At 53.8% G+C, this 23,521-nt stretch overlaps 3 protein-coding genes across 6 annotated transcripts in view; 2 read left to right on the top strand and 1 right to left on the bottom strand.

The window, feature by feature from the left end:
* Scnn1a (sodium channel, non voltage gated 1 alpha subunit) overlaps positions 1-2,878 on the top strand; it is a 23,514-nt gene extending 20,636 nt beyond the window's left edge. For both annotated transcript variants that reach the window (XM_005378766.2, XM_005378765.2), the window contains exons 9-13: positions 573-651; positions 917-974; positions 1,057-1,112; positions 1,251-1,326; positions 1,686-2,878. In XM_005378766.2, coding sequence (XP_005378823.1) covers positions 573-651; positions 917-974; positions 1,057-1,112; positions 1,251-1,326; positions 1,686-2,033 — 617 coding nt within the window. In that variant the 3' untranslated portion in view covers positions 2,034-2,878. The remainder of the gene's footprint in view (positions 1-572; positions 652-916; positions 975-1,056; positions 1,113-1,250; positions 1,327-1,685) is intronic.
* Positions 2,879-6,640: 3,762 nt separating this feature from the next.
* On the top strand, positions 6,641-20,291 carry Tnfrsf1a (tumor necrosis factor receptor superfamily, member 1A). Of its 3 annotated transcripts, none has more exons than XM_005378759.2 (9): positions 6,641-6,978; positions 14,000-14,153; positions 14,392-14,520; positions 14,963-15,112; positions 15,336-15,414; positions 18,353-18,420; positions 18,533-18,646; positions 18,887-18,915; positions 19,086-20,291. In XM_005378759.2, exons 1-9 carry the CDS (start codon positions 6,940-6,942, stop codon positions 19,704-19,706), a joined length of 1,383 nt encoding a protein of 460 aa, XP_005378816.1. In that variant the 5' UTR covers positions 6,641-6,939; the 3' UTR covers positions 19,707-20,291. The 3 variants fall into 3 exon arrangements, with proteins under 3 accessions (XP_005378816.1, XP_013366781.1, XP_013366782.1); XM_013511327.1 differs by lacking the exon at positions 6,641-6,978 and adding an exon at positions 7,375-7,496; XM_013511328.1 differs by lacking the exon at positions 6,641-6,978 and having other exon boundaries at positions 14,061-14,153; positions 14,974-15,112.
* Positions 20,292-20,612: 321 nt separating this feature from the next.
* Positions 20,613-23,521, bottom strand: part of Plekhg6 (pleckstrin homology domain containing, family G (with RhoGef domain) member 6) — a 12,890-nt gene continuing 9,981 nt past the window's right edge. The window contains exons 14-16 of the mRNA XM_005378757.2: positions 22,430-22,575; positions 21,010-21,750; positions 20,613-20,816 (exon numbers count right to left, since the gene is read on the bottom strand). Of these exons, the coding sequence (XP_005378814.1) occupies positions 20,807-20,816; positions 21,010-21,750; positions 22,430-22,575 (897 nt within the window). The 3' untranslated portion in view covers positions 20,613-20,806. The remainder of the gene's footprint in view (positions 20,817-21,009; positions 21,751-22,429; positions 22,576-23,521) is intronic.

The following is a 23,521-nucleotide window of genomic DNA, read 5'->3' as shown; positions in this document are numbered from 1 at the left end:
TCTCTCTCCTTTTCTTCTTTCTTTTCTTTTTCTTTTTTTGAGACAGGGTCTCACTATGCAGTTCAGGCTGCCTTCAACGCACTTTGGAGCATAGGCTGGCCTGGAACTCACAGTGATCCTCTTGCCTCAGCCTCCCCAGTGCTGGGGTTACAGGTTTGCACCACTGCTCCTGGCCTTGTTTGTTTTCTGAGACAGACAAAAGCTTACATGTAACCCAGGCTGAGCTCAAACTCACAATCCTCCTGCCTCAGTCTCCCTAGGACTTGTATTATCTTCTTTTTATCTTAAAGGGTGTTTACTGGTTTTTCATTGTGGTTTAACCCTGTTGTTCTTACGCAACAGTTGTTCCCATTTTTCTTCTGAGGTTTAATTTTTGGCCACACATCGCATTTTACATGGTTGTAGCCTATTTGCTTTCCTGACTTTGCTTAATGTGTTAACATTTTTCTTGCTCCTACCCAGGACACATCAGGATAATGCTGCATAATGCTCTTGTTAAGTGGGGGCTCTGGGGTGTGGGGTGGAGAAGGCTGAGGCACACTCAGAACACAGGCACCTCTCTGTACACACAGGCTACTGCTACTATAAGCTCCAGGGGGCCTTCTCCTCTGACAGTCTGGGCTGCTTCAACAAATGCAGGAAGCCGTGCAGGTAAGCGCCCCCTGCTCCCAGGTCCAGGGTGGACAGTGGGCTGTGCGGCTGGGAGGATTCAAGACATGTAGCTAAACTTTTGAGTGGAAGAGCCCCAATCCATCACTAAGCACATTTTTAGCCAGGCGTGGGGTCCACTTGTAATACTACCACTTGGGAGGCTAAGGCAGGAAGATCACAAGTTTGAGGGCAGCCTGAGCTACATAGCGAGACTGTCTCAAAAACAAAAACCAAAACCAAGTGAAGTGCATTTCTTCATCCTCAGTGTGACCATCTACAAGTTATCTGCTGGTTACTCACGCTGGCCCTCGGCAACATCCCAGGTAAAGTGGGGAAGGGAGGAATGGGAGGTCCATGCACACTCATGTAACGTGTGACCTCATAGCCGCCCCCATCCTTTCCCAGGACTGGATCTTCCAGATGCTGTCCCTGCAGAACAATTACACCATCAACAACAAGAGGTCAGTCCTGCCTCACGGTAGTCCTGGGACAGGAATCCTTGGGAGGGAGGACAGGTCTGGGCAGAGGAATGGATTCAGCCAGTTGGAAGAGGGTCCAAGAAGTTAATGCTTTCTTCTTGCCTCTCCCCACCTCCCAAGAAATGGAGTAGCCAAACTGAACATCTTCTTCAAGGAGCTGAACTACAAGACCAATTCTGAGTCTCCCTCGGTCACGGTAGGGCCTGCCTCGCTGAGCCTGTGGCTCTCCTGGGGTCTCGCGGGGTCGGCCAGCTGGGAAAACAAGGGGTTGTCTGTGCGGCCAGAAGGGCTTGGGCCTCCATGAAAGAGGAGGGTGTGGCTGAGGGTGAGCAGAGAGGGCTGGAAGGAGGGGCTGGGGCTGGCGCATGAGGTCTTGGGGTACAGGGGAGGCACCTGTGTGCCGGATGGTGAGGAGGGGCCCAGACCTGCCCGGTTTCTGCCAGCCTCGCTGCCAGCTCTCTCGGCGATGCTGAGGCAGGGGCCCAGGGGTGGGGACACACAGGGTGCTGGCTTGGCTCCATCAGCGCCCCCTGCTGTATCCCTGCCCCCTCGCAGATGGTCACCCTCCTGTCCAACCTGGGCAGCCAGTGGAGCCTGTGGTTCGGCTCCTCTGTGCTGTCTGTGGTGGAGATGGCGGAGCTCATGTTCGACCTCCTGGTCATCACGTTCCTCATGCTGCTGCGGAGGTTCCGAAGCCGGTACTGGGCTCCAGGACGAGGGGCCAGAGCTGCCAGGGAGGTGGCCTGCACGCCCTCATCCTCCCTCCCTTTGCGCTTCTGTGCCCACTCTGCCTCCCCGACCTTGACAGCCCCTCCGCCCGCCTACGCCACCCTCAGTGCCTGCCCACCTCCGCAGGGCTCCGCGGGGGCCAGCTCGGCCACCAGTGCTCTGGGGGAGCCCTGAGAGTTGGCACCGAGGCTCCTCTGTGCCTGTGGTGCAGCGGGGAGGCTGGCTGGGCGAGGGGCGGCGGAGCGGCCCAAAGCTCCTGTGAGCGCAGGCAAGTCTCCCTTTCCCTTGGATCAGCGGAGCAGGACTTGGAGCTCTGGCAAGGAACTTCCCTAGGAAACAGCAGCAACCAGAACAAAACACAAACAAGGTGCACACAGAGCCTCGCCCAGGTCTCCTCTCCAGCAACCTTGAGCCAGCCCGAGATTGGCCTGGCCACACTGCCGTCCAGGGACACAGACACGTCTGCTCCTGTTCTTGAACTTGGGTGGGGAACCCCACCCAAAAGCCCCCTTTTTAGTTCTTGGGTAATTCCCCTTCCCTGACTCCTCAGGGCAATGGCTGGAACAGACCAGTTTAGTAAAGGTTTGGCCATTCCCAGCCATTCCCAGACTTCTCCGATTTCAGGCTTCCGGCCCTCACAGAGTCATAGTCCAGTGCCTCCGCTCTGAGCCCTTCACAGCTTTGCATGTTTGCTGAAGCAATTTCCTTAGCCTGGAAGTTTCCTCTGCCATCTCCTGGAGAGCTCCTATGCATCCCTCAGAACCCTGCTCAGACACCATTACTTCTATGAAAGCCTGTCTTCCGCAGAATCGATCACCCCCTCTCACCAGATGCCTATAACACACTATGACATCGACTGGAGCACTGGTGTAGCATTATACTTTTGTATTCATTTGTGTCTGCTCCCCTGACTACTGGCCAGGGACCAAGTTCTGTTCATTTACATGTTCTCTAGGTCTAGCCTGGCATCCTGCTTGGAGTAGGTAGGCAGGCACTCAATAAATGTTTGTTGAGGAAAACTGTGTCGTGGAGAGCTGGGTGGTTCCCCTGAAGTGGGTATGGAGTGGATACAAGCCCTGGAGTCACTGCCCACACTTCTGGGAAGTCTTAGGGTACAGGGAGGGGACAGACTCCTGTGCCCCTCCGCTCACCATGGAGGAGACCATTCTCTAGGAGCCATAGGAGAGACTGGAGTGATTCATCCGCCTATCTACAGGCAGAGTGTCTGCTCTGCGCTTATCCCGTTGATAGGCTGGAAGTGAGAGACCTGTGCTTCTCCTTTCAGGGACCCTGCTCCAGCGTGACGGGGACTACTCCACTTTCCCAGTGTCCCAGCTTCCTTTCCTACCCAGCTTTATTCGCCATTGAGCCTCTGCTCATTTGAACACCATACACCACTCATCTGCCCTTCTCCCTGTCAGCTCCTGTCTGGGGTTGATGAGATTCAGGCCAGTTTCTTCAGAAACCTCTGAGCCTGTGCAGGCTCGCTCACTCGGTGTCACAGAGCGCGTCTGCCCACTCTCAGAGGAGAAACAGGTCGAGGCCGGGTCAGGGATGTCCGAGGAAAGCCCAGCTTTTCGAGCTCCAGTCCCTCAGCCCACTCCAGCAGCAGACCTGGAACCGGAAGTGAATCTTTCTTGCTACCTTCAGGATGCTTCCTGTGCGGCTTTGGTCTCACTTTCACTCATTACACTCTCTCTGTCCCAAGGTCCAGAGGAGAAGCAGGATCTGAGGGAAAAGGACCAGGACCAAGTGAAGGGACGTAGGGATATAGGAAGGGTCATGACCTGGACCCTTGTGATGGCTTTGACTTCCCTTTCCGCGATTCTTGCTGAATGGGGGAAATGGCCGTCCCAGCCACCTCCTCCTTAGAGCCCTCAGGTGTGGCCGCCCTCAGCCGTGCCCCACCCTGTGCCCGTGCCCTTTGCCCTGGCAGGGGAGGAGAACCAGGTGGACATAGAGGGGTCTAGCAGGGATGAGTCTCCCTGGCTGCCTGTAAGTCCACCTGGAGCATCCCCAGCCCCAGCCCATCTGTGGGTTACCCCAAGGAGTTGGGTCAGGGCTCACGTCTCAGTTTCCTAATGAGGGTGGTGGGTGGAGTGGCTGGCCCAGGTTCATGCTTCTGACAGAACCAGCTGGGAACTGAGTCTCCAGCCTCCCTGGGAAGGGTGGAGCCCTGGATGACAAGGTTGGGTGAGCACCCATGTCAGCTGGACTCTGTCCAGTGTCCTTTCAGGTTCTGTGTGCATGTGTGTGTCTACGGGCGCTAAAGTGCCTGTGTGAGCCGTGAAGGGGGACAAGGTTCTGTTGATGTGAAGCTTTTTTCCTGTGTGGTACTGAGGATCAAACCTGGGCAGCTCTACCACTGAGCTATATCCCCAGTCCTTTTCAGTTTTAATTTTTGAGACAGTCTCACTATATTGGCCAGATTGGCCTGGGACTTTTGATACTCCTGTCTCAGCCTTCCCAGTAGGAGGGATTACAGACTTGTGCTACCACAACCAGCTCTCAAGCTCTTCATCATTGGCTCCCCAAGCCCAGCAGCCAACCCTGTCATCACTATCCCGGCCCTCTTCTGTTTTTCCATCTCTTCCCCAATCCAGCCACACCATCATTTTTTCTACTCTTGGAGGGACTATGGCCTCCTCAAGGTAATACCTAGGTTTTTGGGCTTGTTTTGGTAATGGGTATTGAACCCATTACCAATACCCATTTGGTAATGGGTGTTGTGTATCCTCGGCAAGTGCTCTACCACTGAGATACACCCTCAGCCCCAAGCAAGTTACCTTTTCATATCCCTAGATCTATCTACTTCTTACCACCTTCTCTTCTATTTATTTTTAAAATTCTGTTGAACAATTTAATACTACATGTGTCAAAGCTTTAAACTTAGTAAATCAGCATTTAATCTTAAATCATGAAGAGAATTCTTTTGTCTTGGGCTGTGCATAATAACTTTGGCAGCCTGTACAGACTATGCTAAAGTCTTTGTAACACTAAAAATGAACATGAAAGTTGTTATTAATATGAACTACTAATATTGCTAGGGCTTGTAGAATGTTTAATGTGTGGCAAAAACTTGCTAAATACTTTATCTGCACTTAATTATCAAATCAGCTCTGTGAGAGGTACTAGCATGTTAGCACATTTCCCATTTCATCTGTCATCTGTATCTATCTATCTTCAGTGCTGGGTGGATGCCAAAGCCTGGTGCTTGGAAGGTAAAGGCTGTGCCACTGAGCTATACCCCCTAGGCCTCTCTGTTTTTTTAGATGAGGAGCCTGAGGTTCTCCCAGCTTATTCACAGGACACACTGGCTAGTCTGACCCCCGACTTTATTTTAATAATCGTGCTTCTTCCAGAGCTCTGTCTGGGGTCCACTCCTCCCTCCCCCAGGGCTTTCATGTAGTGAGTCCCTTCCTCTGCAAGTCCAGTTCCCATATCCCTGGGTTGTCAGAAGTTGCTGGGTGGACCAGACTGGAGTCAGCCCCTAGGGCAGCGCACCTAGGCCCAGTTACCTAGTTATTCACGACCTAGATCTACTGATCTACCAATAGGGGTGCTGGAAATCACAGAAGGGAGACCAAGAGCCAGGAGTGGGCTTGGGGCTGGAGGTCAGCTGTGGATTAAAGGGAGAAGGGACTGGGAGCTCTGGTTCCAAGTGACGAAGCCCTAGGACCTTGCTCCTCTGGCCTCCCTGCTTTTCTCACACCTCAGTCCATGAAAGACTTGAGTTTGGGCTGGGTACAGGGCCGGTCACTGGGTGAATGTTGTGCCTGTATTGTGGAATTCGCTTGGGAGAAAACTTGCTCAAACAGAGATGCCATAGATGCCCATCTATAACAGGGGTCCAGCTCCAAGGGACAGAGGGAAAAGTGGCTGGGTGTCTCTCTTAGATGGACTGGGAGCTAGGAATTGGGGGTTCTCTGGTGGCTCTGCCTCCCAATGTGCTGGGCGTCTCTAAAGCCAGAAGGTTGTAGTAAATTATCTCTAGGCTCAGTGCACATGAGTGCAACTGAATATTTGAGGAAAGGATGCTGGGATGTTCTGGCAGCAGCCTCAGAGATACCCGTGTTTTCAAGGCGCCTTCACGGATGTGGTCTCACTGATCTTCCCAGCATCGCTTTCCTCACATAGGTGGGCACACATGTGCTTCCCCACTTAATAAATGAGGCTCAGGTGCGTGTTTGCCTGATGTCCCAGGATTGGTGGCAGTGTCAGGATGCCAGCCACCGTCACCTGCCAGATGAGAGCCAGAAGGAGGGGGCTGAGGGTCAAGGTCCCAGGCAGGGCAGAAAACTAGGCTTACGACTCATGCTGAGGAGAACTCTTGAGTACAGGGAAGGACCACTGAGGGATACCGAGTACTGTCGTTACCCTGTGTGACAGCCGCTCCTCTGTCCTGTCTCAGTAAACCCTCCAGAGGCCCTTTGAGAGACGCTATTTTCATTTCAAAAATTGGAAAATGGGCTCAAAGAGGTAGGATTATGTGTTTGGGCTCACCCAGCTAAAAAGTGGAGGATTCTGAACTGGAACACAGTAAGTTTGACTCCACAACTCTAGGTCTTCCCATTGTTTTTCCACCTGGGAAAGGCCAGTGATGGGCTGGTTTTCCATCTGGAAAATGCCCCGTGGTGTTCCAGGGGAGTGGTGGGATTTGTGAGCTGGGGGCACAGGCCCCTGGGTGCTGGTGGCACAGCCTGGGACGCTGCAAAGCGCTGAAGGCCTTCGCCCCTCCCCCTCCGCCTCCCTCCGCCTCCAGCCTCCTCCCCAGCTCTTCCTGTCTGTGCTCTTGCAACACCGCCCTCGCTGCTGCTCTCCCTTCCCTCCCACCCTCTCTCGCCTTAGTTTTCTCAGAGTGTTCAGACTCGGGCTTCAGTTCTGGCCTCTGGGGTTTGAGGACTGTGGGATGGGGCGGTGATCTCCATCCTGGTCTCAACGCTGCGTGCCCCTTCCTCCAACCCGAGGCCCCGAGGCGCCGAGGCTCCCGGGACCTTCTGGTCAGAGCAACTTTGGACACCACTGCCACCGCAGCAGTCCCGAGCCCCAATGGGGGAGTGAGAGGCCCCGCTGGCCGGATATGGGCCTCCCCACTGTGTCTGGCCTGCTGCTGCTGCTGGTGAGAGGGGAGAAGGAGAGGGCTGGTGGGGCCGGAGCCCGCTGGCAGGAGGGGGCCCTTCCCAGGAAGGGGAGACTTTCCTGCCTTGGCCTGTTCCTGCTGCCACCCTCGGGCCTGCTGGGACTAAACTCAGGCCCTGGCAGGCAGCTTTCCTGGTCACCCAGCCCAGGAGAAGGCAGCTGCCCTGAGCCGTCTGAAGAGGAGAAAGTGAAAGCCCCGGCTCCTGACAGCGGAGCAAGTTTGTCCTGGCCTGACCAGGCCTTGTGTGGGACCCTGGGGGCAGGCCACAGGCCTGTGTGGGGTAGGGGTGGGGATTTGGCAGGGGAAGAAGAGGCGCCTCAGAAGAGAGGCCAGGGCTCTGGGCAAGTAGACCATCCCGTTCTGTTCCGTCCGGCCCAGGAGGCTGGCCCCGGAGTTTGCCGGCTGTGGGGACCTGTGGAATCTGCCTGGGCAACCCTGTTAGAGAGCCGACTTGTGAAATGGGGAAACCAAGTCCAGGAAGGGGACAAGCTGGTGGGGTAGGTTTGGGGAGCTGTGTGATGGGGTACCTGGGAATGGAATGGGAAAGAGGACAGGGGCAGGACAGTCAGGTGGACAGGGCCTTTGCCATAGGAGCTTCTTTTTGCTTTTCCACCCCAGGCTCTGGTTTCCATATAGGTTGCCTCTGTTGGACTAACTATGCTGCCCAGGTCGCTAGCACCTCCGCCGCCTGGTCAGTGTCCCTGAGCTGGCTTCCCCACCCCCCAGACCTAAACAACAATCACTTGGTTTCTTACTCCACAGTTCAATTTGGGGAAGTTGGGAGCAAGTTGTTTTCGTCACTGGAAAATGTCCCTTTCTCTGACCTTAGCTTGTTTTAATGTGCTTTGACATTCCTCATGTCCTGGGGTCATCTTCATCACATACCCAGAGCCCCTCACCTGTCTAGTCAGGTGGACTTGCTGCTTGTGTGGGCAACCTCTTCCAGGTTGCTGGCCTTCCCTGGGCCAGGAACAATGGCCTCCCTGCCTGCCCTCTCCTCAGTGTCTTACATCTGTCCTTCCCACCATCCCTTCCTTTCCAGTCTGTCTCCTGAGCGCCTTTTGAGCCCCTTTCTATCCAGTCCCCTCCCTTTGCTCTAGTCCTACGTTTCTAGACCCCCACCTGCCTCTACAATGGTCTTGCTCTGTCCTCCTCCCTCCTCCTATCCCCCAGGCCCACCCACTCTCCCCTTCCAGAGACTTCCTTCCCTCCCCCTCACTGTCTAGCTGCCAGGTCCTCTTCATTCTGCTCTCTCTGTAGTTGCAGATCACCTGACTCCTTCACATCTTAGCTGAATGAATTAGGCAGGTTCTGTGACCCCTTCATGCCTTAATTTCTTTATCTCTAAAATGGGCATAGTGGTCACTACCTCCTAGTGTGAGTTTAAGATTAAATAGATGGGTACATGTGAAGTATGTATTCGGTTCATCAAGCATATACTCTGCTAAACTCTGTTTTAGGTGCTGGGATTACAGTGGTGAATGAAACTTCTGTTTTCTAGTTTAGGGCCTAGTAGGGGAAATAGGGTAAAGCAGGGAGAAAACACACAGCAAACACGTGGCTTTTATAGTGATGTTGTTAGGAGTATTTATTGTCCTTATTCTCTGGGAAGCTTAGAGTAAATGAAGGTACCTGGTGGGGGCTGCTGGAGCCAGGTGTGGCTGTCATCCTATGACGGAAGCCAGCCTGGAGCCAGGGGGACAGGGGACAGGTGAGGTCTGCAGAGGACTTCACAGTTTCTCACCATTCAACAGAGAATGTGAGTGTGGTGTGTATAGGGGGCGTGCGAGTGGGAGGTGCTGGGGGGCCGAGGGGATGGCAAAGACAGGACTGTGTGTGGCAAAGTGAGCTGAGTTTCTATATGATCCAAGATGGCTCACAGTGAAAAGGCATTTCAGAAACACTTGGAGAAAAGACTGCTGATGGCTTGTGGTCCTGCAGCATGGGAGGCGGAACAGGGAAGGGGACTGGCCTTGGTCCAGCTGCCTTGTTTTGCTCAGTGGATTTCAGCCTCAGGAGCTGACTCAGATGCCCTTCCTTCGATGTGGGCCAGGCACCCCTGCACAGGTCCAGGGCTTGCGGTGGGTGTCTCTGACCTATCCAGAGCTCTTCAAAGCATGAACTGGCCATTACCCATCCTGCCATTCCCAGCACCCAGGTGGGGCCTGGCCTGGCTAGAGACTGTGTCCCTGAACTATTGTTGAGTAAACAAAAGAACAAGGGATTGGTCTGATGGGTGAGGGAGGGAAAGGCCCCTAGAAAAGTAGGTTTGGAGCTGACATCTGAAATCACTTTCTCGCCAGGTGGCTAGGAAGGAAGGAGGCAGAGGAGCTGGGAGACTGGTTTGGGGGGAGGCAGAGGAATGGACATATGGGATTTTGTTGAGGAGTGGTAGGGACATGAGCTGAACACCTTAGCTGGGATGACCATTGTGAAGGACAGTGAGGATGGGAACATTGGGGTGAGTGTGGAAGATTGAAAAAAGAATCTTGAGTATGGATTCAGGTGGAGGAATTCTTTTCCTTTCCCTTCCTTTCCTTTCCCTTCCCTTCTTCCCTTCCTCTTTCCTCCCTCCCTCCTTCCTTCTTCCCTTCTTTCCCGCCTTCCTTCGTTATTCCCCAAGCCCACTCTGCCTGGACTGAGTCCTACAGCAGTGAGGGCTCTCCGGGGCACACATTCGGGAAAGGAGTACCCTGTGGAGATGTTGTTTGAAGTCAGGCCTGAAGGTGGAAAGGAGGATTCCCACACAGCCCTGTGCAAGCTGCAACATGCGTGCAGATGAAGTATGTGGGGAGCTGGGGGAGGCGCCTATAATCCCAACTACTTGGGAGGATGAGGCCAAAGAATGGCTTGAGCTCAGGAGTTTAAGGCCAGCCTGGGCACCATAGTTGGATCCTGTCTCAAAAAAGAAAAAAGAAGGTGGGTAGAGTGGATTGGGGTAGGAAAGAGGAAGACAGTTACAGTAATAAACAATCCAGGTGTGAGACAACCAAGAGAAGGGAGAGCACAGAGAGATCACAGAGGAAGGACTGGCAAGATGAACTGACAGCATGGGGCAGGGCTGGGGATGGGGTCATGAGCTGTGGCAAAGGTCTTGGTGCTGATGCCTAGAAGTTAGAGGTGTGACTTTCGTCTACACAAGGAGAGGAATGAATTCAATTCTGGGCACCCTAAGTGTTGAGGAAAGGCCAGGTGAAAGTGCAGGTCCAGCCACCTGGAGCAAAGGGTCTCAACCTTTCTCTTCCTCCGTATTGCTGGAGTGGCTGCACTCACTTGCCAGTGGTCTCAGAAAAAGAGTGAAGCCGGGCGTGGTGGCACACATCTGTAATTCCAGCACTTGGGAGGCTGAGGCAGGAGGATTGTTGTGAGTTCGAGACCAGCCTGGGCTACAAAGTGAGCTCAAGGCCAGCCTGAACTACACAGCAAGACCCTGTCTCAAAAAGACAAAAGAAAGAGGAATGTGTGCTCTGTTGCATGTGCATGTGGAGGAGGGGCATGGTTGGAAACTTCAGAGATAAATGTATTCCTGTGGGGGTTGCTGCCTCTCACCTCCCTGTGAAGGCATCGCTGGCCTCACCTGGAAGACAGATCATAAACTCATCTTCATGTGTCCTTCCCATTCTGCAGGCCTGGCTTTGGGTAGGTAGGAGGATAAGACTAGGTCTGACCAATAATCTCTGTGATGTCTCATCTCACAGGGCTTGTGGTCTGTCAGGGAGATCTTATCTACTTATCTGAAACAATCATATTATGATAAAAGCCCAAAGTAGACACAGTCAGTTTATTCAACACCAATGCCGAGTGTCCGATGAGCTCTGGTCTAGGAGCCGGGAGCTATTGGTGGAGGGGTTCACGGGCAGGAGGGGGACTTCAGCAGGCCCTGGGAGTAGTGGCTGCTATTTGGGCTCCCCTGAGGTTGTGACATGCAATGGAACAAACACATTTTAATTTAACAAACTCAGTGCTGCGGGGGAAGGACACAGCAAAGCGGGTCTCTGAAGGAGGTGGCTGGGTTGGGGTTAGACCACAGGGTCCATGTCCGCTTCTTTGCCCCCCTCTGCACCCTCTACACAGGAAGTCACACTTCAGCTTAAAGCCTCTCCAGGCGGAAGTTGTAGGGGAGTTGGAGAGGTGCTGGGCCACCCCCTCAGCTGTCTCTCCATAGACACCCCCTGCTTCCTGCCCTTCCTCAGCACCCCATGAGAGAAGCCCTCAGGTTGGGGTTGGCCCTCGGCGCGCACCTCTGCTTCTGCTCTTGATCACACCACGTGACTGCTGAGGAGGGGGTTCTGGCGCTGATCAGCTGTGCTCACTGTTGGGGAGCCCGAGGGCCCCGGCACTGTGGGAGTCAGAGAGGGCTGGCCTGGGAGCCCTGCTGTGGGCAGTGGATCTGGAGGAGTGCTGTTCCCACTCCTGCCTGCTCCCTTATTCCTGGAAGTGGATGTCCAGACTCTATATTTTTCCTGTGCAGCCAGTTGGCTTGGGGAGGAACTGTGGGGCCACAGAACTGGCCCTGATTCCCAAGGATTGTCCTTGGACCCAGGGAAGCCCCCAAACCTGATGCAACTCCCCAGACCCAGCAGGCTGTGGGAATGTGGTGAACCCAGGGTGGGAGGGCAGCCTCGCTTTTGCTTCCTGCTGGAACTGGGGAGTGTCAAGGGGCTGGTTCCAGAGCCCAGGGACAGGGAATGGGTTTATCTGCTGGAGCAGGACCAGGGAGTGGCCAAGTCCAAAGGAAGGATGCCGAGGGCAGGGAGATCTGAGCCGTCCTCCAGAGGGGCAGCTCCTGACCTGATGGGAGGAAGCCAGGGGTCAGGGAGACTTCCCTTTGGGATGGAGTAGGAGAGGGAGGCATTTCCCGAAATCTGTGGGCCAAGCGGGGCAGGGGTCCATTGCTGGACTCTTTGGAGGGGGAGAGGGGGTGAAAAGGGGCTCTGAATAGGGGTGGGAGGGAGAAGGATCAGATGGGGTCCCACTTGCTAGCTGGGCTCCCACTTGCTGGCTGGGCCCTTTCTTCTGCTGACTCATGACCTTTGAGGAGCTGGGGAAGCTGCTAGTTCCCTCTCCTCTCCTCTAGATCCCCTCCCTCTGGCCTGAGTCACCGGGGCGGAGCTGCTGGGAAAAGATTTTCCCTTTCCCGGATCTGATTTAACCCCCAAAGTTCTGGAGAAGGAGGGACAGGAGTGTGCGGCCTGGGAAAGCCTGTCTCCCCAGCTCCCTCTAGGGAAGCTCCCCCTCACCCCTCCAAGGCTGCCCCACTGGAGCCCCAGCCCTCCTCCTGACTGGGTCTGCCTGTTGGCTTTGCCCTCAGTGCCCTGGTGGCTTCCCAGATGCTAATGATCTTAGGTGCGCCAAGCTCTTCTTCAGGGAAAGAAACCGCTCATTTGGGGTTGGGAAGCTCTTCCCATAACCAGCCCTTCCTGTTGCCCTGGAAGGCACTGTCCTGAGTGGAGGGGGGCACCCGGCTACAGGGGCTGCTGCTGGGCTTTTGTGAGTGGCAAGTGGCATTCCAGGTTTGTGGCAGAGGCATGGGCTTCCGGACCCGTGCAGCTGCTGCAGTCGCAGCTCCCAGCTCCCCGCGAATGACCAGCTGTGACCTGCCTGCCATTTTATTTTATTTTTTTGTCTTTTTGAGACAGGGTCTCGATATGCAGTTCAGGCTGGTCTTGAACTCACTTTGTAGCCCAGGCTGGCCTCGAACTCGCAGTGTTGCCTGCCATTTTAAAAACTGGAGCTGTGAAGAGTTCTTCTCCTGGGCTGGGGTTTCTGTGATCAGATAGGTCTATTGCTCCCCAGTGTTTGACATTCTTGGAGGACACTTCTATCTTTACATAAAGTTACTCATAGAAGAGAGGAGAAATAATGAAGACCCAGGGAGAAGCAGAATCCAGCTGAGAGAGATCAAAGAGCAAAATCTGAAAATAGGAGCTAAATACTGACTTCTGGCTTTTTTTTTCTTGAAACTGAAGCCAGAAACAGGAAAGCTCCTCAGCTCCTGTGGGTTTGGCTCAAGACTATACAGCCAGCCTCCCAGAGTGTGTTTCTGTGCAAAGGGCGCCGGGACTCCCTGGCACACCCTCAGCTCCTGACCTGTTGGCCCACCTCTAGCCTGCTCTAGTTGCCTGTGACCCACAAGCCCTTGCTCTTTCCTGGCTTCCCAAGCTTTCCCACTCCTCCCCCATGCCTGACCCCTCAATTTTTGCTCTGACACCCGCCCCGTCTGTCTTTGCCAACCTGGGGTATGTGTGTAAACCTACCAGCATAAGGACAGGGGCAGGGAGTGTGAGGACAGCGTCCTAAGAAGGGTTTACCATAAATGTATAAAGAAATTCTCCCTTTTGCTTCTGCCCACTTCTCAGAAGTAGTGGTCAGGGGACACCACTTCCCTCCATGCCCATCTGATATTTTAAAAATACTTTCTGGTGTAGAACATAATCCAGGAGAGTTTATGGAATCTAACCATTCACCTCTGTGAATAGTTATTACACGAATGCCCAGGGAACCCCACACCAGCTGGAGAAATGCCTTCCCCCATCTTTAGGGTTTCCTCTCAGGAGAAAGGGCCATCGTCAAAGTAAACTGCCAGTTTCCCATCCAGAAGCCATCCTCTGGATTGGGGGTGTACAGTGTCTCACAGTAGACTGTGTGTTCAGCATGCACACACTGTGTCCTACACCAGAAAGTATGCCTCTGGTTCCATCCTCAGTACCGTGAGCAACAGCAGCAAGAACCGTAAAGCATTCCTTGAATATCTGCTCTGTCTCCAGCACTGGGGGCTGCAGGGGGCACTGTCCGGGTACAGCAAGGCTAGGCTTGGGGCCCACGACCCTTGGATTGAAGGAACAAGAATCAGCACATGGGACCATTAGAAGCTAAGCAGTGTACAGCTAAGGGAGGAGGCTGGAGCAGGGTCCTGAACTCAGAGGTGTTGGGGTGCTGCCACCCAGCCCCCCATGCCTGCCTCTCCTAATGGTATTCTCTTTCCTCTGATTTCCCCCAGGTGCTCCTGGCTCTGCTGGTGGGGATACACACATCAGGTGTCATTGGCCTGGTCCCTCCCTTTGGGAATCGGGAGAAGAGGGATAGTCTGTGTCCCCAGGGAAAATACAGCCACCCTAAAAATAACTCCATCTGCTGCACCAAGTGCCACAAAGGTAGGCAGAAGTGGTGACGGTGAGTCTCCCAGCTGTGGGGCCTGGAGTTTTTGTCTGCTTATTCCAGATATTCTAGGATTGAGGTCCCTGCTCCCAAGCCTCTCCCCCATCGCTGTGTTTTCTCCCTCCTTCTTCGCCTAGGGAGTTCAGGGAAGTGGCCCTGGCTGGTCTCCTCAGCACAAGGCTCTTTTCTCGGGTTCTCCACAGCAGCCTAACCCTGACATCCTGTTGTTCATAGGGACCTACTTGTACAATGACTGTCCAGGCCCAGGGCTAGACACAGACTGCAGGGAGTGTGAAAATGGCACCTTCACCTCCTCTGAGAACTTCCACCGGGAGTGCTTCGGCTGTTCCCATTGTCGGGAAGGTCAGTCTCCGGGCAGCGCTGGGCTCTGGAAGTAGGTGTGGTCCTGGCGCTGTGGCTACAGAGGCACCCGTGTGCTGCTGGGAGATCTGTGAATTGGTGCTGGTGGTGCAGGCAGGATGTGTGTGCACGGGTGTGAGTATGAGTTGCAGAGACAGACATGCATGGGAGGGATGTCAAGAAGGGATGCAGAAGCCAGTGACAGTGGTGCATGCTTGTAATCTCAGCTACTTGGAGGCTGAGGCAGGAGGGCTGTGAGCTCCAGGCCAGCCTGGGAAGATTAGGGACTAAGTGAGGCTCTATCACAAAATAAAAACTACAAAGGGCTGGGGTGTGGCTCAGCGGTGGAGCACTCTGGGCTCAGTTCCCAGTACTGCAGGGAAAGGGGAAGTAGAGTTAATCTGGGAAAGCAACGAAGGAGGCACACTCACTTTCTTCTTACCAGAACTGTTCCAGGTGGAGCTTAGTTCCTGCACAGTGGATCGGGACACCGTGTGTGGCTGCAGGAAGAACCAGTTCCGGGCCTATTTTGGTGAAAAACATTTCCAGTGCATCAACTGCAGCCTCTGCCTCAATGGCACTGTGACTATCCCCTGTGAGCACAGCAGGCCCACGCCCATGCCCTCTCCCCACCCCACCCCACGGCCAGCCCAGCCCAGAAGGAAGGGCGCCACCTTTTGCACCTTTCCCAGGAAGAGGCTCTTCCTCTCCTTCCTCTCTGCTCCCACGGTCTGCCCACCCCATCCTGCCCCTCTGCCTGCCTCTGGTTCTGGGGTACAGGGTGCATGTCCTTTAGCATGTGGCGCTTCTACCCACAGGCCAGGAGAAACAGAACACCGTGTGCACCTGCCACACAGGCTTCTTTCTAAGAGGGAGCGAGTGTGTCTCCTGCAGCAAGTGAGTATCTATCCGCCAGGTGCTGGCATGGGACGGGGTATGAGGTGCCCTGGGGAGGGGTGGTGGTAGCTGAGAACTAGGAGCAAGGCAAGGGAGATCTTCAGAGTGTTCAGGCTCTCACTGGCTGGCTGAGTGGGTGGTAGCCCAAGGCTATAATCCCAGCGCTGTAGGAGGCTGAGGCAGGAAGATTGCAAATTTGAGCCTAGCCTGATCAAGTGAGTGACTTAACAAGACCTTGTCTCAAAATGAAAAAGGGCTGGGTGCGAAGGCCCTGGGCTTAATCGCTAGCACTGAAAGATAAAAAAAAAAAAAAAAAATTTAAAATGATGCTCGGTAATTCTTTCCTTCCCTCTTCCCCACATGGTCCTCAAATTTTAAAAAGCATTTGGGAATAGAAGCTCATACTCAAGACTTGGAACCTTTTCAACTCAGGCTTTCGGGCCCTTGGTCAACGAGTGCTACTAGTGTTTGTCGAGTCTAGGGTGCTCACATCCATGCTTGTGAAATCAGACTGTCTTACAGTTGATGATATATCATGGCTTAGTTGGCAGTGCTGTGCACACATGTGTGCATGTGCGTGCACGTGTGTATGGTATGTAAAGAATGGTGCTGCATGTTATTGTGTATCTTAAGGTCACTGCAGTATGCCCCCCCATGTCCTTGACCAGGCCCCCACAAAGCCTGTTCCAGCACAGTCACTTGCACAAAAGAAACTCGGAAGGTTCTCAGAGGTGAACTGACCTGTGTTTAAACCCCAGGCTAGCTGCTTACTGATTGTGTGACCTTGGCAAGTTATTAAGATCTCTGAGCCTTAACTTAGGTACAGAGCAGTGATGCTCAGGGTATAGCTCAGTGGTAGGGCATTTGCCTAGCACGTGGGAGGGCCTGGGTTGAATTCTCCAGCACTGTAAAAAGTGTCTGACACAACCCTATTTTCCACGTTTTCCACTAAGTTTCATCTCTTCTTGAAAGAGCTCTTACATCTATCCCACTTGGTGTCACCATGAGTTTATGAGGTGGCAGAAGTGCCCCTCTCTGCTTTTGGATTCTGCAGAGGACTTCCCTGCAATGCCCAGGGGTGCTCCCAGTAGGGGAAGATGTGCTGTTCTATAGAAGGCTTTCACATGTATACCAGACCCCACCCTCCAAGTCACATACTGTAACTAGCCATATCATTTGAGAAAAACCCCTTTAACATCTTCTGTTAGTCTTCAGCTGCTTTGACAAAACTGGGATAATCAGTTTATAAGGAAGAAAAAACTGATTTAGGTTCACAGTTTCTGAGTGTTCACTCCATGGTTGGTTGGCTGTGTTTTTGGGCCTGTGGTGAGGCAGCACATCATGTTGGGAATGCAGGGTGGAACAAAACTGCTCACTTTATGGTGGGTGGGAAGCAAAGAGAGAAGACGCCAGGGTCCTGACATCTCAGAGAACACATCCCAAATCACCTAACTTCCTCTCATGAGTCTGCACCTCCTAAAAGTTCCACCACCCCGCAATGGCACCACAGGCTGGGAACCAAGCCTATAACACATGATCCCTTTGAGGACATTCCAGGTCCAAAGCATAGCACCCCTCTGTGCCACAATCTCATCTGTAAAACAAGGATAAAAACTCAAAAACAGTTACCATTTATTGAGCACTTAGTATGTCAAGCATAATTATTTAAGTCCTCAAGACTGAGGTGAGGGCTGGGGATTTAGCTCAGCGGCAAAAGCGCCTGCCTGGCAAGCGCAAGGTCGTGAGTTCGGTTCCCGGTACCGGAGAAAAAACAAAAAAAACAAACAAACAAACAAAAAAAAGACTGAGGTGAGTATGACCCCTCAACCCTGAGGCTTAGAGGTGAAATGGCTTACTTAGAGCACACTGTTAGCCATTCAATAGGCTGGAATTTTTTTTTTTTTTTTTTGTACTAGGAATTGAATTCAGAACCTTGTGCATGCCAGGCAGGCGCTTGTGCTGCTGAGCTGTATCCCTGGCCTTGGGCTAGAATTTATACTTGACTGATTTTTTGTTTGGTTTTGTGATGATGCTGGGGATTGAATCTAGGACCTTGTGAGTGCTAGGCTGTCACTCTACTACTAAGCTATATCTCCGGCCCTATGGTCTTGATTGCTTTTAACTTGTTTTCAACACAGCTTTTTCAAAATCCCTTCTACGCTGGGCATAGTGGTGCATGCCTGTAATCCCAGAATTTGGGAGACTGAGACAGGAGGATTGCTGTGAGTTTGAGTCCAGCCTGGGCTAGATAGTTCAAGGCCTCTAGTGTAAAACCTGAAAGAGTTAATTTAAACTCGGAGGTATGATAGACATTGTGAAATGATAGGAAAACACTCAAGGGTAAAGGGCAACTGGGATGTGGGAAAAGAGAAGGGAAAGAAGGAGAAATTTTGTGGGTATACAGGATAGTTAACATAGTTGTTCTACTGTCTTCTATTTCTTTGCTGAAAGAAACTGTCAATGCTTGATTGATCAATATTGCATGTCTCTATCTGTTTTCATGAGAAACCACTTTGAAGATATCAATATGTAATACAACAAGTATTGTTAATTTCCTACCACTTTGTTTGTAACTCTGTACTGTTCTTTTGCTATTTTGTAAAAGGTTGTCTGTCTGTTAATGTTTTCCTCCTTTTATTTTTAAAATAAAAAAAAGGCCTGCCTGAACTACATCGTGAGACCCTGTCTCAAAAAACAAAAACAAAAGATCCCTTCTAATTCTAAAATTACATGATTCTGATTAATTATGTTTCATTCTTCTGCATTCATTCTTAATGTAGGTCAAATTCCATTAGATTAAGAGGTGGCAGAACTATTTTATTTATTTATTTAGCAAAACTCTTTTACAGCAAAGAGTTTCCAACAATCTCTCTCTGTGTTTTCTTTTGTGTTCCTCTAAGTGATGCGGCCTCTGTTCACCAGTGCTCTCTTCTTTCAGATGTAAGCAAGACTCTGAGTGCACAAAAGTGTGCCCGAGTGCCGTAATTAAGCCTCTGCAGGACTCAGGTGAGAAGTGCCCTGGAGCCTGTGCCCACCTGCCCGCACTCTCCTTCCTCTTTAGGTTCCCTCCCACCCATCCCTGCTGCCCCCGCCTCATGAGATCTACTTCTGTCTCCAGGTACCACGGTGCTGTTGCCCCTGGTGATCTTCTTTGGCCTTTGCCTTTTAGTCTTCCTCTTCATCAGTTTAATGTGCCGCTACCCGCGGTGGAAACCCAAGCTCTACTCCATTGGTGAGGAGAGACCTGGGGAGGGCACAGGAGGCTGGGTGGGAAAGATGGAGGGGCGGGGAGTGTCTCAGCAGGAGCTGGCCCTCCATGGCTGGTGGGAGGTCAGGCTGCTTCAGTAGTTCTCGTCCCTTGGGCCTCATAGGCCCTGAAGCATGTCACCACAAGTCCCCATGGCAACCCCAGTACAGGGTGAGGGACGAGAGGGGAAGTGAAATTTATGACACTTTGTTTCTTTTTTCTCAGTGTGTGGGAAATCAGCACCGGAGAAAGAGGTGAGGAAACCAGGGCCTATACCCAAATGTCCTTGTCTGCTCTTTACGATCTCCTCCCGTCCAAATACCCTGCACCACTGCGGTCCTTTACTTCCATCCCACCTAGCCCCTGGCTAGAATAAAGAGGGCTTTTCGCCTTCCTCGTACTAATGCGGTGTCTTTTCTTTCAGGGCGAGCTTGAAGGAATTACTACCAAGCCCCTAACCTCGACCCTGGGATTCAGCCCCATCCCCACCTCCAGCCTCCCCTCCAGCTCCACCTTCACTCCCCGGCCCAGGCCCAACTTCAGGGACGCGGCACCCTACAGGGAGGTGGCCCCACCATCCCTGGAGACTGAGCCCATCTTCTCCCCTGTGCTCACCTCTGCGCCCATCCGCTCCGATGGCCACAAGAGGGAGGACAGCGTCCCCGCGCAGGTCTCGGGTGGTGAGTGTGAACGCTGGCGGGCCGGGCCACGCCCAGTGGAGGCCTCGTCCCTGGCAGCCGAGCCCGTGACACTGTACGCTGTGGTGGACGGCGTGCCTCCGACCCGCTGGAAGGAGTTCATGCGGCGCCTGGGGCTGAGCGAGCATGAGATGGAGCGGCTGGAGCTGCAGAACGGGCGCTGCCTGCGCGAGGCGCAATACAGCATGCTGGCGGCCTGGCGGCAGCACACACCAAGACGCGAGGCCACGCTGGACCTGTTGGGCCGCGTGCTGTGCGACATGGACCTCCGGGGTTGCCTGGAGGACATCCAGGAGGCGCTGCGCGGCCCCGCCTCCCTGCTGCCCGCACCCTACCTTTCCCGATGAGGCCACGCCCATGGCCCACCCCTCTTGGTCCCGCCTGCCGGAGGGAGGCCACACACCCCTCGCCTCCCGGGTAAGGCCCCGCCCCACGCCCGGCCTCAGTCCTGGACACTTTCTTTGGGACATCACGCTAAGACCGTCGCTCACTAGGTGCCCTGTGGGCTGGTCCCCCCCTCGCCCCCGCGAGGAAGATCTTGGAGGAACAGGCACGAGCTGGCCACTTAATTGGTGCTACCCTCTCAGCGGGTGGACATAGTCTTTTCTCAGCTACCTGCCACCGCGCTGGAGCCTGCGGTGTGTGCAGGCAGTGGGGCGTGGGTCTGCTCACTGCTGGCTGTGTGTGAGGGCGGAGAAAGGAGCACTATGCCTCAGGCGCGTTTTGGGTGTGGAGGGCTCAGCAAGGCTGCTTGGGGACCCTGCGTGGTTCCGGGGCCTTTTTCACAGTAGCTAAGTAATCTTTGTCTCAGTCTTATCACACTAATGGAAACAGCCTGGATTGCCCTCAGGCAGGAGCGAGCACAGAGCATTGGGCCTCCAGCTGGAGCTGTGGACTTCTGTAAATACACTAAAACTCTGAAATTAAACTTCTTCTTCTGGTGGGGTATTCTGGGGGTAGAGGCTGGGGCGAGACTGGGATTCTGGGGTGGCACAAAGCAGACCCCCTTCACCACCCAGCAGCTGGTGGAGTAGCCTGTGCTCCTGTGACCGCGCACCCAGGATCCCTCTCCTCATCCGCGTCTACCGCTGACCAAGCCATCATTCTTTTTGAGACAGGGTCTCGATATGCATTTCAGGCTGGCCTTGAGTTCACTTTGAAGCCCAGGTTGGTCTTGAACTCGAAACGATCCTCCTGCCTCAGCCTCCTGAGTGCTGGGATTACAGGTGTGCCACCAAGCCCATTTAAAACTGTCATTTTTATACACAGCTTTATGTAGGGCTCCGTGGTGTCTGATACATAAATCTACAGTCCTGTGAAGGAGCCAGATGCCTGGGCCAGGCTTCTCAGGGGAAGTCCTTGAGGTAGAATCCAGGGGTGGGGCTGTGGCCAGCACTCTTGGGAAGACATTTCCTCTGGGAGAAACGCCAGAGGTCCTTTGCATTGCTCACACTTCTCTGAAAAGCAAGGAGGCAGGTGTTAGGTGAAGGTCAAGGGTGGCAGGAGCACAGGATCAGGCTGGGCTGGAATGAGGCTAAGGGCACTTTTTGGTCCTCCGCCTGCACTGTCGTCCTGTGACCCCTCCCACCCTACACTGCCCACCACCCCCTTCCCTATTCCGCCCTATGCCAGCCTCCCTTTGGCACTTACGACACAGACAGGGGGGTGTCCAGCTGTATAATGTGGGGTCCCCGCATCCTCTGCAGCTGGGCACGCGTCAGCTTCCGAGGCCTGTTGTCCCGAGGCTCCGGGGCTCCCTCGATCCTTTGGCTGGCCAGCTCCTCTCGGATCTCCCGCAGCATGTCCTCAGTCCGGAGTGGGTGGGCATGGGGGCTGCACCCCAGGCTCAGGAAGGGAGGCCCCTCGTCCTCCTCCGAGGACTCCCAGGGGCTCTCCCCAGCAGAGTCAGCGGCAGAGTCAGCGTGGGTCGGGGAGGGCGGGAGCTTCCCCCGCAGCTTGGCTCGGTGCAGGGTTTCCACCACCACATTCTGCCCAGCCGAGGTCCCCTGCTCCTCGTCCTCCTCCTCCTCCTCGTCCTCCTCCTCCTCCTCCTCTTCCGACCAGGTGGGCGGATCTCCCCTGGGAAGACTGCCCCCTCTTTGGATCTCTTCCGGCAGTTCAGGGGCGCTTCGGCGTTGGGGAGCTTGGGGGTCCGGAGGCTGGGGGCGCAAAGGAACATCTCGGAGGTCCAGGGTGGAGAAGGTGAGGCGGGGGTCCCTTCGAAGAGCCTTGAGGCGTAGACGGCTCAGCGGGGAGGGAGACCCTTTGGGCGAGCTTGCGATTAAAGTGCCGTAGCCAGAGTCTGAGGTATCATCTGGTACAGAGCGAGTGTCTTCGTCTGTGTCCTCTGTCACCACGAGGTGGGGGATGATGACGGTGAATTCGGGAGTCCTACAATGAAAAGCAAGGGGCCAGACTCATGTTTTGGGGTCGAGTGCAAGCCCAGGAAGTCTACCCTAAAGAGTCTGTCCAGAAATGGCTCCTCCTCTAAACGTATTTACATATCCCCTGTACATGGGATTTTCTCATCTCACTGTCTGAACTGTGATCACTGAAAGAGCTCAGGCTGCCCCAAGCCATTTTATCCACGGCACCAGGTCCGGGACCTGTGTGGAGCAGCAGGTCCGGAGGTGAGGATAACTCAGGTTACCACAGGAGGTGCCGCAAACTGTACCCAGAGCGATGGATTCTTCTTGTTCCCATAAGCACGCTGTTAAACAGCTGTTACCCTGGATGACCCTCGCACACTCTGGAGATCTGGGTTTGCCGCTGCCAGGCCGCGCTGATGGTATACCAATACAGGCTCCCCTTCACTCCGGATCCTCCTCCTCGTCAGGCGTTTTCCAGCCCTGTTTCTGTTTCCTTCAAACTGTGCCCGCCCTAGGCTGGCTCCCCCTACAGGCTGTCCCAGGCATCCCTTCTCAGGCCTGCTCTGCTCCAGCCTGTAGCCGGCTGCCTTTTATTTATGCCAGTTCTGCCAAGGCTGTGCTGGCACTTCTCAGGCTTTTGGGCTCCTTCCCTCCCCCTCCCTGCCTGTGGTCTCCCGTCTGGTGGCACAGGTGGGTCTTACCTCCCCTCTGCGCTGCTCTGAGAGCCTTCCAGGGAGGGTGTGGAGGGCCTGGTGCTGGGGCACTCCCGGTCCTGGTCCTGGTAGAGGGCCAGGAGCTCCCTCTTCTGTCTGAGGTACTCCTCTGTCTTCAGCTTCCGCAGGGTGGCCTGGGGAGATGAGCTTTCATTAGGAAGAGCTCTTCTTTACAGAGCACTTGTGTGCCTGGCACTGTGCTAACAGCTTTGCATTCCTTATCTTGTTTAATCTTCACAACATCCCTGTGAGGGTTATAAGCATAACCCTACCTACCACTGAGAAATAGAGCCTGGCAAGTTACACTCACACTAAGAAAGCAGGGCGGTGCCAGATTTGGTGGTGATAACCTCTAGAGCTGGTGCTGGGTGTATGTAGGCTGTGCAGAATCCCCCTGCCCCCCTCTGCCATTCTCCTTCTCATGGGCAAAACCTTCAGAACACCCTCCCTGACTGCAGTGCTGAGGGTGTTAGTACCCTCAAGGGTACTGCCCTGAAGAAGCATCTGCTTCCTGCCACCTGGCTGTCTGCCCAGCAGCTGAGAGGAGCAAGAGGACAGATGGTGGCCAGGGCAGCCTTTGTCCTAGGCTGAGGATGCTGCAAGGAGGAGGAAAGGTCTGAGCCCTGGACATGGCTGCCTGAAGGAGACCAGTAGATGTTTCCCTAGCTTTTCCATTTAGAAAGGCTGAGGGGACTGAGCAAGGATTCCCTAAGAATTTGCTGAGATAATGACAGCGAAATACATTTCAGTGTTTCAGACTTTGTTTTGCTGAGGGAGACTCATAGGTCAGAAGTGACTTCCATCTATCAGCCTGGAGTGAGACGGCAGGGGCTAAGTTATTTGGCATATAAATAGCAGCAGTTTCAGTGGCCCTAGGAGAGCTAAAAGGTGAAGGGGAAGAGGTTGTCATAAGACTCAGAACCAAGCTGGGCATGGTGGTGGTTGCTGTAGTCTCAGCACTCTGAGAAGCTGAGACAGGAGGATGTGAAGTTTGAGCCCACCCTAGACAACTTAAACACTTACTGAGACCCTGCCTCAAAAATGAAAAAATAAAAAAGGGACTGAACCTAGGGTCTTCAC

This window comes from Chinchilla lanigera, unplaced genomic scaffold (assembly GCF_000276665.1).
Source record: "Chinchilla lanigera isolate Chin_1 unplaced genomic scaffold, ChiLan1.0 scaffold00012, whole genome shotgun sequence".
Lineage (NCBI taxonomy): Eukaryota > Metazoa > Chordata > Mammalia > Rodentia > Chinchillidae > Chinchilla > Chinchilla lanigera.
Note: the sequence above shows the minus strand (reverse complement) of the source record. Positions and strands in the feature narration are given on the sequence as shown.